Source organism: Primulina huaijiensis, chromosome 2, assembly GCF_012295235.1.
Source record: "Primulina huaijiensis isolate GDHJ02 chromosome 2, ASM1229523v2, whole genome shotgun sequence".
NCBI lineage: Eukaryota > Viridiplantae > Streptophyta > Magnoliopsida > Lamiales > Gesneriaceae > Primulina > Primulina huaijiensis.
In genome coordinates this window covers 6431718-6447413 of record NC_133307.1, presented here as the reverse complement: position 1 = coordinate 6447413, position 15696 = coordinate 6431718, and the positions used below count along the sequence as shown (strand labels likewise).

The following is a 15696-nucleotide window of genomic DNA, read 5'->3' as shown; positions in this document are numbered from 1 at the left end:
ACAGTCTATTCATATCTTTCAAAATATTTCCTTTGATGGATCGGTTATAACACCTACAAAGGTGTTTCAAACACAATATTCTCCATGAGCTTCAATAGCTCGTGTTCTAAGAATGTATACCTCGCACATAACTTCGAGTTGAAAACTTTGAAGAATCCAAAGCAAAAGTACGCCCCCTCTTGTTGCTACAATGGCTCAAAAATTTGGAGTCTTTTGTGCTTGATTTGTGTGATTTTCCTTTAGCTCAAGCCACTTATTTATAGTCTCCAAAAAAGTGAGTTCAAAGGTTGTTATGGTTATTTATCTCCTTTAATTCCATTATTCAAATTTTTAATGTGATGTTATAACTCCATGTTTATTCAAATTAATCTGCCCATTTAACTTATTGAATATGATAGCTAATTTGAATATCACATGTAAAAAAATGCTTGGTCTTCACAACACCATTATGTCAATTTTACTTTAAGGGAAGAGGATCTTGTAGCCAATGTATCTGGATTTCCACGGATGTATTCTCTTACTAGCATCTCTCTCTAGGTATTTGGCATTTTTACGAAGAAAAGTTGCATTGTTGTACTTTCTTCGTTGGGTGTGTTTCTCCACCAATTTGGAAATTGCTTTGGGGTCCTCTCGTGTTTGTATTATAGGATCTCACACTTTTCCTCGGTGGTTCTTGATAAGGTGTCCTATTAACTAGGATCAATCGCCCCAAGTTGTGTTTTTTTCAAATCTATGACTTGAGCTTTGCAAAATACTCTGCAAGGTCTTGAAAATAATTGAGATCAATCTTTTCTATGATTGTCATCAGAATTTTGTCTTTTCTGAGACAATCTTGATGAGATTGCTCATTTTTCATCGTCGGTTAGCGGTTTTTGCACCACTTTTGCGTACCCTCTCTTATGTAATAATGGTTTGGTACCAAAGAGGGTAGTAATCTTCCTCCTGTGATCCTATTGCTAGAACTGAGTTGGTGTTCTAGGCTTTGGATTCTTGTTTAAATCTCCTTCAAGATTTCAATAATTTCTTCATGTTTCTTAAAGATAACTTCAATTTTTTGTAGTACATAATATAGCTAATTATTTTTATAATTTTGTATCATCTTTTCGCTTTCTCTAAGATCTTCCAAGAGTTTACATGGATCCGGGATAATTTCTATGAATGTATATTTTGAATTATTTTTCTACTTTATTAAGAAATTTTTTTATTGGTTGCTCCAAATATCTAATTTTGATTATATTTTCTTATTTTAAATATTCCAAAAGATAGAAATAAAGCTTGAAGATAATAAATTTTGAACATAAGTTCGGATCCATATTTTTGAGAAATATCTCATTCTAAGACAAGTAAGTTATACAATAATAATAATATAATAATCATGGATTGTTCAACCTAGGTTCTGATATCATTTTCCTGGGTTTTTAAGCTTTTTTGCGTACCAGGATTATTTTGAAATTTTTTGAAAATATTTTGGTTTTATAAGACCATATTAGGGAGCAATTTGGGAATTTCATGAAATTATAAGATTTTATTTCCACTAAATATCAACTAATGTTTCATCTTTTACACAAACCGATTCCAAAGAATTTATCAACAAACGCTAATACTCTATACTATAAATACGTGTACAATTATTTGATTACATCAACGTGCACCATCTTTTGCCTTACATCACTTGATTTCAAATCCACAAACAATTATTTTAAATCTCTCATTTTTTCTTAAAATATTTATTTTGTTTCAATTTCAAATTTACTTTACCACATAGTTATTAGAAATATGTGTATTTACAGCCTATATCTACTAATTTTTCAGGAGCATATTCATGCATTTACTCACGGTCATGGTTTCAATATATCCATCTTTTCGACAATTCCGGGTTCAAATCTTTCTGAATTGTTAAATAAAAAATAAAAAAATCTATTTTTTGATTTATTATCTATACTATTCTATACTTGTAACGTTCTGTACTTTCAACTATTTAAAATTTGCAGAAAAATTTAAAATTTTCTTAAGTAAGTCGTGAACCTTAAAAATCCGAATAAAATGAACCGTACGTTACTAAAGTAGTTGCAACAAAAGTTCTAGAAATGAACTTTGACAAAAGTATTTGCTTAAAATCTCATAACCAGTAGCTGAAATCCGAGTATTTGACATTTCATAAAAACTTAAAAACTTGGGCGGTCCTCGGGTCTAGCCTCCTGCTCAGTCCAAGCCTGCTCCTTGGTCCCCACCCCTAGTCTCCTCGAAATCATCCTCATCTGCATCGATCAAGTCTAGTGAGTCTAAAGACTCAACACGTATAAACTGGAAGGTAGCAAGTACTACATAATAAAACCACATGCATCTTCAAAATAGGGCGTACATACTAGAAACATGAACTTGACAACATGAACGTACTTGGAACTTGAACATAATAGCGTAACATAGACGTGCCATGGTCATAAAACTTTCGTAAACATACTTGCATCTTACATACTTGGGCATACATAACATTTTTTTTTTGCGTAGAGGCATGTTTCAAAACGTGTGACCCATACATAAAATTGTCTGATCATACTAAACCACAGAACTGGGCTGGCAGGGAAGATCCACTGCCACATACATGAGATCCCCGTTCATAATTTAACGGGTGGATTGGTCCCTGTTCATGTTTTACCGCTTTCCAATCCTGATCTAAGCCGGATCATGCTTTACCGGGGTGGAGAGGTCCTCGGCCATGTTCACTGGCTTCCAAAACCATTCATAGTTAGAGAGGTCCCTGGACACGTTCTTCGGCTTCCAAACCCGTTCATAATTTTGTCACAAGACATTTAGCATACCTCAAAAGCTTAAAAATACTTTCTTTTTTGCACACCAACATACTTACTGGGCGTTGAGGGATTCGTTGGATCTTGCTTGGGGCCACTGCTGCAACATACTAGCATGAATTTAAATACTTAACTTGCATAACTTAGACGTAGGTACTCGTACTCACCACCGAAGTAAATAAATAGCTTATGACAATCTAAATCACTCGGGACTTGACCTCGTTTAATCATCGTACTAAACCATGACATAAATCCCAAAGTAATCAATATAATTTTACCCAAAGCTGGAGTACACGGACCCCGTGCCCGGGTACGTGCAGGGGTCCGTGTAGGTACTGTAAAATGGGTGTGAAGAAATGGGAAGGCACGGACCCCGTGCCTCGGTCCGTGTAGGGGTCCGTGTAGACACTGATTTTTGACACTTCGGAAGGAACAAGGGCACGGACCCCGTGCCAAGGTCCGTGTCGGGGTCCGTGTACCTGCGGGAGAAGAAAACCAACGAAATTTCTGTACATGTGCTGCTTAACATTCTAAACTCGATTGTAGGGAATATGAACCGGCACCCCGAGACCAATCCTAGGATGCTCCTACATTGACAAGACCAGTACAAACACCTCGAAGCAACGACAACCAACCTACGCCACAATACAACTCAAAAACACGGAAATTGACACCAAATCATTTCCTACGACTTCTAATGAATTCAAGTGCCTATCGACACTAACCGGCATACCAAATACCAACCCAACATCATACTAAGCATACCTAAATGCAGCAATGATCACCCGTCGATCCCTAACGAAGCCTGCAACAATAAAACCTCGAGAACACATCCATAACATAATTTCAGAAAAATGTAGTTTGAGCAGTCCCACGATAACAATCATAACTCACTCAATTTTTATCCAAATATTTTGAATTTTATATCAAATCGAAAGTATCAAAAAGTTCTACAATTTTTACTTTGAAAGTTTTCTCAAAATCACGACCGCAAAAATCGCAGTTTTCAAAAGAACAGTAAATTTCGAGATTTTAGATCTAAAAACGTTTCAAAATCGATCCAACAAGTTTCTGCCCAAACCTTGCACATCATACATGGATTTTTACGCATAAAACAATGCAACACATACTATGACATGATCGAAGCAGAAAAAATAGAATATACGTGCCTTTAAATCTTTAACGTTACCGAACGACGACACCGAAGCGGGAACGGAGCGAGGGTTGATCCGGGACGAACGTGGCACGGTTTCCTTGAAATAAAACTCACGAAAATTTGCTAGAATACTGAAGGGAATGGGGCGGTTTCTCTCTCCTTCAAGAACCCTAGTTTTTGCTCTCAAATTCTGAAAATAAAATGTGTAGGTGTGTTGTATGTTTTGGTGTCTGTAAAAACGTGTAAGTGTGTGAGTGTGTGTAACATGTGTGTGTGTTTTAGTTAGGAGAAATTATTGTTAAATTAACTAATTAAAAGGTTAACCCACACCAATTTAATCAAACTCCTCAATTAAAATAAATACACACTTATTTTATAAAATTCTCTTCTTTAACAAAATAAAATGCACAAAGCCAACTTTAAAAGTTTTAAAATTTTAACCTCACTAAATACATAATTTAGACTTTAAAGTGTTGAAACTTATTAAATTAATTAATATTCCCCAACCTTAACTTAAAAATAAAATACCACAGTTAAAGTCTCTTTTCCTCGATCTCGCATCGAATAATCGCCTGAAACATGAAACTCAAGAAAACGTTTAACGTGCATCACATAAACGTAATTAATTTAAAATAATGCATTTGGATAAAGCATGCATCGCTAAAACTTATTTTAAATTAAATAAATGATCTGACAATTAAATAATGCATGTGTTTTACGTGTACTGATTTTGGACTCTACAATACTATATTACTAAGTGTGAGACACTTAGTGGGGTGTATTCAATTCAGAGTTTTGATGACTTTTAATGACTTTTTCAAATGATAGAATTTTATGTATTTGATATATTTTTATTGACTTTTATCGATTCTCACAGATTTATAAACAGATTATTGTGGATTGATGTAGACTTTTTTGCAAGATTTTTATATACTTTTGTGAAATTTTTTTTACAGAATTTTATAAATTTTGTACTTAATTATAACATATTATTTTTTATTAATTTCTTTGAACCAATAATTAATTGACATATATAACGTATTCAGTTTGAAATAGGTTTTCAATATTTATATTAATAAATAAATATACTTATTTAAAAGTTAAATCATTTAATCTTTTTATGTGTATATATGTGGGTTTGTATGCATGTTTGTAAATTTTTTTAAATACATCAATTGATTAATCTGTAATCTTGTTTTTGAATTGATATTATAATCTGAAAAGAATATTATTTAGCATTGTGTGGATATAATTTTGTATAATAATATCATAGCTTATATATTAATTGAAAATGCTAAAAATAATTTAAAAAATCATGGTTGTTGCGAGACTATTCAACTATTAAAAATTAAGTTATATTTTTTGGATCATCTTTTATTATTATTGAATATTATATTAATTTGTATAAATCATAAATTAAAAATCACAAAATCAATTCTAGAATTCTCAATTATTAAACGAACAATCATCCAAAAATGAAAATTTTTAAAAGGAAAGATGAAAATATATATAGAGATATGGTGGGTGCAATAATTGTCCTTGCTTAGTAGAGCGGTCGAACCGTGGTGTTTGAGCTGCTGTGCGGTTTAAAAGATTTAAGTTGCACCATTACCACCAGCTATAGCTTTTGGTAAAACGACAATCGCTCGGTCCTACTAATTGGTATCAGTCCAAGGTCACGGGTTCGATTCCCATTGATTGCAAGGAGTGCAATTATTGGGAGGGAGATTGTTGGCTGCAATAATTGTCCTTGCTTGGTAGAGCGATCGAAACGTGGTGCTTGAGTTGCTGTGCGGTTTAAAAGATTTGAGTTGCACCATTACCACCAGCTATAGCTTTCGGTAAAGCGGCAAGCGCTCGGTCCTACAAGATATATTTCGAAAATTTGAGAGAATGATAGAGATAGATGAGAGGAGAGAAGATAAGAAGAGAGGTGATGTGAAGCGACAAAGAGAGAAATAAATAGCTTGTATATGAGTTAGAAGTTTTAAAAATCCATCCAAATCTTTGGGTTGAACCAAATACAATTTTTGACAATTTATAGTTGTACCTTAAGCTTTAATGTTTGTATCTTAATGAATTCCATGAAATTATTAAAAGTCTATTGAAAATTTGAATACCTATAGACTTTTATAGAGTTTTTAAAAGTCAATGTTGAATAACACTTGACTTTTTAAAACTCTATGAAAGTCTATTTTGAATACCACTAGACTTCTATGGAGTGTGTAAAAGTCTTAATTGAATACATCTAAACTTTTAAAATCTAAAAAATCATTAAAAGTCAATAAATCTCCTACATTGAATACACCCCCTTTAGAATAACTACATTAGAGGACACTAAAATATTTAATTTCATAATTACCCTTCTTACCCTACTAAAAACCACCACAAGTCACTCCATATTTTACATAGAAAAAATATAAACAAAACTTTCGTTCTAAATCGAACAATTTTTCTAAATTTATATAATAATTTCGTGTTAATTATTTAATATTTTTTGTTCAAATTAAAAATAATGATAACACATACAACGCTTCAACGTGTGAACATATTTTACTAGTTTATATTATTAATTAACAAGAAACAAATAACGGTCCATGGTACGCGTGTACAATCGAAAACCTACTCCACTTTTCTTTTATATCCAATTACAGAATTCCTATTATTGTCATGGCTAACCATTTGAAAAAGCTAATTAATTACATCCACCGGTGATGGCAGCGCTGGGGGGCGGTGCAGTTGACGCCTCCGACGATGATGGAAACGAGTGCACCTGCGGCTCTAACCACGACCAGAGCTGCTTATACTGCCGGAGGAAGCGATCGTCGGAGTCGAGCCTGCCGTCCTCATCGTCATCCTGCTCTTTGCTGAGCTTCGACTCTTATCCTGTTGAGGACTACGATAAGGTGTGGCGTGTGTTCACGGCTTCTGTCAAAGGCTTCTCGATCGGCGCTGGCATCAAAGGTGGCCTCGCTCTCTTCGCTCTTTTCTCTCGCATTCGCCGCCGCCGATCACTACCTTCCACCAGGTAGAATTTGTTAATCTTGCTCATGTATACTCCAGTGGTCAATCAAAACTTCTTCATTGTTGTTTGTATTTTTCCAGGAAAGTAGAAATGTCATCAGGTGGTGCAGATGTGGTGTTGGCTTTGAAAGAAACTTTGAGATATGGATTGTTTCTAGGTACATTTGCTGGAACATTTGTGTCCGTGGATGAAATTATTACTTCTTTAGGTGGTCACCGAAGGCATGATTTCTTAACCTCCAAATTTGTCCTTCTTATTTGATTCATTTCTTCCTTTTTTTCAGATTGATTATTCTATCTAGCAGCATTGTCATTTTTGTCTATGCGATATGTATTGTTAGCATAAACTTGTGCGTTGATCCGTTGAATCAACATTTTAATATTAGGACTGCAAAATGGAGGGCTTTGCTGGCAGGGGCAATTGCAGGGCCATCGATGCTACTTACAGGGTTGAACACACAGCACACGAGCTTGGCAATTTACATTCTCATGCGTGCCACTGTGTTGGCTTCGCGATGTGGGATAAAAAGCAAGAGATTTGGGCATATATGTAAGCCTCTTACGTGGTCATATGGAGATATTCTCCTCATGTGTCTCTCGACTTCCCAGATTCTGTAAGGCTCTATTTTAGTTTTCAATGTCATGAATTTTCCTATGTTTTTTATTTTTATGTTAGCAACTTTTCAATTTCTCTATTGCTGTGGAAATGTATGCATGGATTATATCGATCAATGACATAATCATTGATCGAGCAAAACTTGCACTGTGAAATCCTTAGTAAAAATTTATAATATTTAAGCTCGAAATAATCGTAAATGCACGATGTCAAGTAATAATATAGTGTATGAGAGTACGAGTATCGTTCCTCTAGAGACTTTATTTCGCAATTGTCATTCTCAGTTATTAAATCTTTAGCAACGATAATTTAGATGATAGTTTTCTACTATAATGATTAAATAAAAAAACTCAACAAAATGATTCACAAATTAAATGATGAAATAAATAAGCTAAAATGGTTGTTTAAAGATTCAGTGAGAAATGAACACTAATCTACGCTTTCGACGGGATTTCCTATCCAATTGAACACGCCCTCTCGAGCTGTGCCAAACTAATTTGACACAGTGAAGTAATTAAATCTCTTTAATTATTTATCAAAGGTGAATTGCATGTCGTTCTATGAAATTCCCTAGCTTTCGACCTACTAGACTATGACTATCGACGTGTATCCGACTTCATATTTCTATGTAAATTGTAAATCAACGGATTATGCTACTCGTTCCTATCACGGTCTATTCTCTCGAACTCACTCGCAATATTAAATCGTTATTAAAGTTAGCTACGCTTCAACAAGGCAATGAAAATAATAACACAATCAAGAATAAATCAAAAATCGATAGATGAATTAACTAAACTCGGTTTTGGGGTAGGATCCCCTTAAATCCCAACAAATAATGAAAATTAGCTATTAGAATTCATGCTCAAACTAAACAAAACAATATTTAAACAAGAGAAAATAAACTAGAAATACTAGACGTGACGAAAACGCGAAGAACGTTGCCCGGAAGTCTTGAAATCTTCAACTACAAGCTTTTTCTCTCCTCCAAAACTTTGTGGCTACTGAAAAGTGTCCTATTTTCGTCCCTTAGGGTTCCTTTTGCAGCCACCACTTGGCAACATCCCCCGACAAGAAAGCATCTTCAATATTTTTTTCCAAATTGAGTACCACTCGGGCGGTAAGATTCTACCGCCTGAGCGCCAACTCCGCTGTAAGTTCTCTCGCCATGTGCGGTACTCGCGCTTGAGCGGTAAGATTATACCGCCCGAGCGCCGAGTCTTTTGTAATTCAGTGGCACATCTCGCGCTCGAGCGGTAAGATCCTACTGCTCGGGCGCCAACTCTTCTGTCAGCACTTCCGGAAATCTTTCCTCGCTATCGAGCGGTAAGATTTACCGCCCGAGCGCCAATCTTTCTGCAAAGTTTCTCTCCTTCTCGCGTGGCTTGTGTATTTCTCTCCCGATTTCAGCTCTCCGGCCATTTTACCTGCAAATTCATCACTTACGAATGAGACACGATCATATGCATATGCTAATTTTAAAACGAACAAAATGTATATGAAATGCACGCACATACAATGCAAAGTGCAAACACACACAAAATTAATGTAATAAAACACGTAAAAACAACACCTATAAATCATCTCGGTGGTAAGTTTTAGGAAGTCCACAAATGTAAGAGGCCAAACTTTTGGCACTTAGGCTAGAGTTTGAACGTGATCAAGTTATTTCTTCCTTGTTCATTAGCTTGTCGATTGAAGATCATGTCAGACTCAGTAGCTGAGTTTAGGCTGCTGCAGTTAAGAAAAGTGTCTCTTATGTTTCTGGATTGTACTTAACGAGATTATGGCTAAATGTAAAAGTTTTGCAGCTGTACTAGGCCTATATATATGTTACTGCATAAATGAACAGGAGCATTGGATTTTAATGAAATATCATTTATGCATCTTACACGGTCTTGTATTGAATAGAAGTTTTCATGCTCAAATGTTAGTTCAAAGAAATAAATAAAAAAATCACAACCATAGATCACAAAATTCATAGTTCATAGAATTCAATGAAAAAATTTACAAATGTCTATAAAAGTCCTGCAAAATAAAGCCACAAGAACCTGTGAAAATCTTTAGAACTCCGTGAGATTTTACAAAAGTTAGTAGAAATCTATCAATTTCAAGAAGTCTCTCATTTCAAAAAGTCAACAAATCCATGAGATTTCTACAAAAGTCAGTAGATATCTTATGCTTTCATGAAAGTATGTAAATAATAAATTTTTCTAAGTGCATGCTTTATGGTGGATGGTTGGATTTTTTTTAGGTCAGCCTACATATTGAAGCCAGATAGTTTACCCTCATCGTATAAGTCATTTCTCAATAAACATGGAGCGAAGGACCCTGCCATTCTGAACGGGGTGAGAGAGATTGCATATGGTTTACCTTTGACCAATTTGGAAGCAGTAGAGAAATGTTACAAGTCTATGGGAGTTGACATTAAACTAGATCCAACAATGAAAGTGCCTTGCTCGGTACGTCAAGATTAATATGATTTTTCTTTTTTATACAATTTCTCCATTTTTGTCTGGTCTTCTAATCTTGAAGCTGAATTTCTTATTGTATGACATTTACTTTACATTGCAGTGAGAACGGTTCATTTTCATTTTGATTTCACTGGCTTTCCCATGTCTGGTTGGACAAAGTCTTGTTTGTTTCAACAGATAAATATCTGGCAGATATTCAATATATATTTTTTCACATTAAACTGGATTTTTATTTCAATCTCTTGATGTGAACTACGAATGCTGCCACCAATATTACAAATAACACTCCATCAGTGACGTGCCACTTTTCTTTTTTTGTGATGTATCCCAAAATGTGTGTGACTTCTCTGAGAACTGCTGGTTTACGACGTCTATGCTTTTATTAACTTTTTCAAATGTTAAAATCTTGTGGACCATCTTAGTATTCCTAACCTCCTATAATAGCTCATCATTCTAATTACCTTCTCAACTTTTTGTCTGGAGCTCTATGGACAGTTGCTACAGATAAAAAAATCCACTAATGTCTATATTTGAAGTTTTTAACTGGCAATTAACCAATTCAGGGTGAATTGGAACCTCCACAAAATTGTTTTAGATTTGGGGAGGCAATACCGATAATTGATGATGACAAATTTATGAAAACCTGTACAGTAGATGCTATAATCGCAGGGAGATGACAGCTGTTGTTGGTGATCAATTAAACATGCTATGTGATTTTTATAAAAAAAAATTCTTTTTTGCATGATTTGATGCTGAGTAGTCACTAGTCATGCATATTTTTTTATCTTTTATTTTATGCAGATAATACATGGGAATCAAGCATGTGTTACACATTTTTTTTCCTTTCTTCTTCAAGCCTATAAAAGAGCACTGCCGGTTTATCTTCCAGTATATTTAATTCCTGCATTGATTGTTCATCGCCAAGGTCTCCAAAAGCGGTAACTCATCTTTACTTTTGCGAGATTGACTTGTTTTTTAATTGACTCGTTTTAAGCCTGTGTACTACCCAATTCTCTGTTCCTTAAACATTCCATTGTTACTGATAGAAGCTCTTCTTGTTCATTTGTGAGAATCGATCCATAAGGACACTACCTAATTACTTGGACTCGCCTAGTTGAATTGCCGAATTAAGGAACCTCTAAAATGACTGTCAGGTTCTTAAAATCGGGAATCTTTATAAAACCTGCAATTTGTCAAAATCTGAAACGTGTCGGTATAGCACATGCCCTGATTTGTTGATCTGTAATCCAACAAAATTATGCTCACACGGAATGTGCCATCTTCTTATGTCTCCTAAAATATTGACCCCCTCCACTTTCATCTCCATTGCCATGCTCTACCTCCCGCTCCATTGTTCATTACATTTTGCATGTTTGAATAAAGTGTGAATTCTGTGGGCATACATTGAGAACAAGATAATGGAAAAGAATACCCAAAACTCTTCTGCATGGAAGGAAAGATACATGTGCTCAACAGATTCAAAGTGCTTTAGAACAGGCTTCTGCCCTAGGAACCATATGAGTTTAGTATTTTAAAGATTACACTGACGATGTATATCACATTTCCTGTATTGTAAATTTTCTATACCTCGTTACCAACCACAGTGCATTATGTATTGAGATTAAGCGAATTGAATATGAAATGGAATCTGTGGTGATAAAATAATGCAGTATATGAGCAATAAATGATGGTTTGAATGCTGAATTTGTTAGGGATATCCAGAGATATCACTTCATCTTGCAGGTTAATGCAGATAAAATCTTAGAGAAGTGAAATTAACATGAATTTGTCAAGTCAGGTTAATTTAACCTATTGATGCTGTTTCAATTTCAAACTAAGTATAAACAGCAGAAATGTGGCACCCTAGATTAATTTACTGACATTTCTGTTTGGATTCCTTTCTGAAAACTAAATTTTTTCCATGCAAGTATGGAGGCAAATATTTTCATTAAAGGTGAACAATTGCTGAGCTATAAAACATGAAGTCTATAGGTCAAAAGAGAAGTGTCTATATAAATTTACAAGTTGGTTATATTATCCACTTATGATAGCTGTTTCAGATAATCATCAGTTATCTTTTCTCGTTCCATACCCTCTCACTGTTTCAAGTATCAGGGTCTGTATTTTCCTTTCTAAGGGACTTCATTTGTGTATGCTTTTATAATTTAAATCTCTACTTATTTTAAATCATATTCTCTGGTTCTTCTGATTGACAATAATAACATTTATAAGTTACAATCCGCTGCCTTTGTTTTTGAATTTTTGAAATATGAACTAGGCCTTGGCAGGTTTTAAGCAAGGATCTTCTCCCATTTATTTACTCAAATTTGTACTCGTGACCCGTTTATTCACTCAAGTTTGTACTCGTGTACATGTTGAATGTCTCCCAGGCCGTACACAATTTTATGGAAAGGTCTTTTTGGTACTGCAAGGTCAAGCTTGTTTCTCTCCATGTATTGTTCATCTGCCTGGTAAGTTCTGAGTTTAAATATAATAATTACAGAAATGAGTGTCTTAAACCTTTCTTGTACCATTGGTGAGATGAACACTTATTTTGATGTTCTCAACTAAGATCTATGCTGGGTAAAATTCAACATAGCTCTTGTTTGGATAGAATTCTACTATCATCCAAGCAGCTCAAAAAATTGGACAGTTGTCTAAACCTTTCTGTTGAATGGGGGGAAAAACATTAAAATTCGACTTAACAGAGGAGCAACAAGTGGAGAGGTAAAAACCTTACTCTCATATAAACAAATAGATATTATTGAAAAGTAATGAAGTCCTTTTTACTGCTCGGAATTTCCGAGACCATTCCATAAACAGTTTTGTTGAAAGCAATAGTGCAGAGTCATGTGAGGAAAGTATTTGTGATGCCTAAATTCAAATCTAACCTCCACTCATGTCCATCACGATTGAGTTCTTGCTACCCAAAGGGTAATATTACCCTCAAGGTACATCCAATGACCACCATTGACCCACCCCAAAAAATCCTCATATGGGATCAAGCATGAATCCCACGTGGTTGGGCCAAGGATGACTATTAGATCTGCAGTGGGGTAATACTCCCAACATAGCATATCATTAACCGTCCGTCGTTGTCAAATTTTACCAAATTTTTCTCAGGCCATCCACCATTTGGCGTCATTTTTATGATTGTCATCATACTGCTATGTTTTACTCGTTATGTTAAGGATTTTTTGCTTCTTACAGGATATGGACATGCTTCCTGTTCAGGATTTTTAAGAAGTGCAATGTTCCCATGCTGGCGATTGGTGCGGTAAAAAGAACATCTTATTACTTTTCTCAAATTTAAAAATTATGCATGTTCGAGAGAGTATAGTAGGCTCTGATTGGGCATTCTAATATGTCCTGAAAAAGTTAAATTAAATTACTCACCGAAAGATCTTATTAAAAAGCATAACTAATAAGAAACTTCTAGATGGTGCAAACTTCTGTTATTTGAAATTTATTTTTTTTAGTTGTTTTTTTATAGTGATTGAGATATTTGAAGCATTGTTTATAAGGTACTGCTTATATTTCTTCTTAATTATGTTTTAGTGAAAAATATTGTGAATCTTAATTTCATCAAATTAAAGATGTGGTTATCCAGTTTGAAACTGTTTAAAAACCAATTTGATTTCAATTAGTTTGAAAGGGACAGATGGATAGAATAGTCTGAGGCGGCGCTTGGATGCAGGGATTTCATTTGATGAATGGAACTGATGATTCATGTTTTTATTGAATATGATTCAGTGAATAGTGCTAGTGTTTTAAGGTTGATTTGAAATTAGTAAAAAATTGCTAATGGTTTCTGAGTGGAGAGCCGAAAACAAACACCGAACTTATGCATTTTGTTAAATGTACCATGGAACAGTTTCCGGCTGGTCTAGCTCTAGCAATTGAGAAGAAGAGCAGAAGGATAGAGATATCTCTATACTGCCTTGCACGAGCAATTGAGAGCTTCTTCACTTGCATGTCTGACGTAGGGTACTCTACCCCCTTAAAAAATTTCAAGAGAGCTGATGTTTTGATCTTTAGTATATCTACTGCAATAATCATGCACTGTTATGCCATGGAGAGGGATGTCTTCCGATCCAAGTACCTCAATGTTCTAGATTGGGTGTTCGGGATTCCTCTTCCACCATATGAGACAACTCCACGGAAGATAAGGCGATGCGCCACCACGGAACGTTAAGTTTCATACTTCAAAGGAATTATGTTGTGATGCACCATAGATAAATTGATTCTTCTGCTCATGAATGGGTTTAAAGGCTTTTTTCACAGCAAATATGGATATATTGAATTTGATTATCTTTCATGTACCTTGTCCTTGTGTTCAGTGACTAGCCAATTTTTTGAGGAAATTAGTTAATGAAGTGGTATTAGTTTCTACTAAATTTGAAGTTTCGTGTATAATATTAAAATATTGTTCTTTCAATTTTCTCCCTCTCGAGATGTAAGCTAACAACTGAGATTCTCAGAAACTAAATATGAGTTGCGCATAAAATACAAGTGGGATTTAATAATGTAATGTTTTATACATCATAGATCTATGAATGATGATGCTTAATTTATTAGTTTCTTCAACTTCTTGAATAGATACTCGCGACAACTGAAATAGTCTCATATACTATATTATATATTATATATTATATATATATAAATATATGACTTTTAATTGTGAATTTTTTAATATACATTTGTTCATTTAAGTTAATAAATTAAATCAAAAGTTTTTTTAATAGGCTTTTCTGTAATTCATTATCCATCTTAAATGACTTTGTACGTAATGCATATTGAATTCATCAATTTACTCATGATTTTTCATTTTTGCTACTAATTTAAGACATTTCACATACTCTAATTAATATTTGGTAATATATCTAATTTACTCAATTATTTTCTTTCATAAATTTAAGACATTTCACATGCTCTAATTAATATTTGGTAATTAATATACATTAATTATTATTTGTTAGTATTCATATTTTTATGTGCATATATCATTTTGTTTTTGCGGCACTATTTTTTTCTTATATATATATTTTTCATATTTGCGGGTGTTTTTCTGCTTATTATTTTTAATTAAAATGGTTGGAAATATTATATGCATAGATAAATTTAAATCATAGTGTGTTATTGGTAATACACATTAATGGTCCACCAATTTTATTTCAAAATATCTATAATATTTTTCTTTAATGATTGCTTTAAGTTTTTAAATATAACTAATAAAATTTGTGAGCTATTCAACTATATTTTTCTGTTTTTTCATATTATTATAAACACATTATATTATTTTTATGAATTTTATAATGCTTATATATTTAATTTAAATTATTTTTATTAATTAATATATATAAATTTATAAAACTCTTGATATGTTTATATAGATGGTAAGAAAGACTAAAAATTGAAAAATTCAAATAAAATATTAATATTTCAGATATAACAAATAAATTTTTTGAACTTTTCAACTATATTATATGTTTCTAACTTTCTTAGACTATTACCAGTACATTAGATTATTATAAATAATTTTTTTAGGAACTTAAGAAATTTTTTATGCATTTAAATTATTTTTATTAGTTAATATCAAAAAAAATTTTGAAGCTCTTGATA

At 33.6% G+C, this 15696-nt stretch overlaps 1 protein-coding gene across 1 annotated transcript; it reads left to right on the top strand.

The window, feature by feature from the left end:
* Positions 1 to 6615: 6615 nt before the first annotated feature.
* LOC140965951 (uncharacterized) lies at positions 6616 to 14512 on the top strand. The gene is made up of 8 exons (XM_073426240.1): positions 6616 to 6991; positions 7069 to 7209; positions 7374 to 7601; positions 9855 to 10062; positions 10876 to 11012; positions 12465 to 12545; positions 13285 to 13351; positions 13949 to 14512. The coding sequence occupies exons 1-8, from the start codon at positions 6678 to 6680 to the stop codon at positions 14267 to 14269; spliced, it is 1497 nt and encodes a 498-aa protein (XP_073282341.1). The 5' UTR covers positions 6616 to 6677; the 3' UTR covers positions 14270 to 14512.
* Positions 14513 to 15696: the final 1184 nt, after the last annotated feature.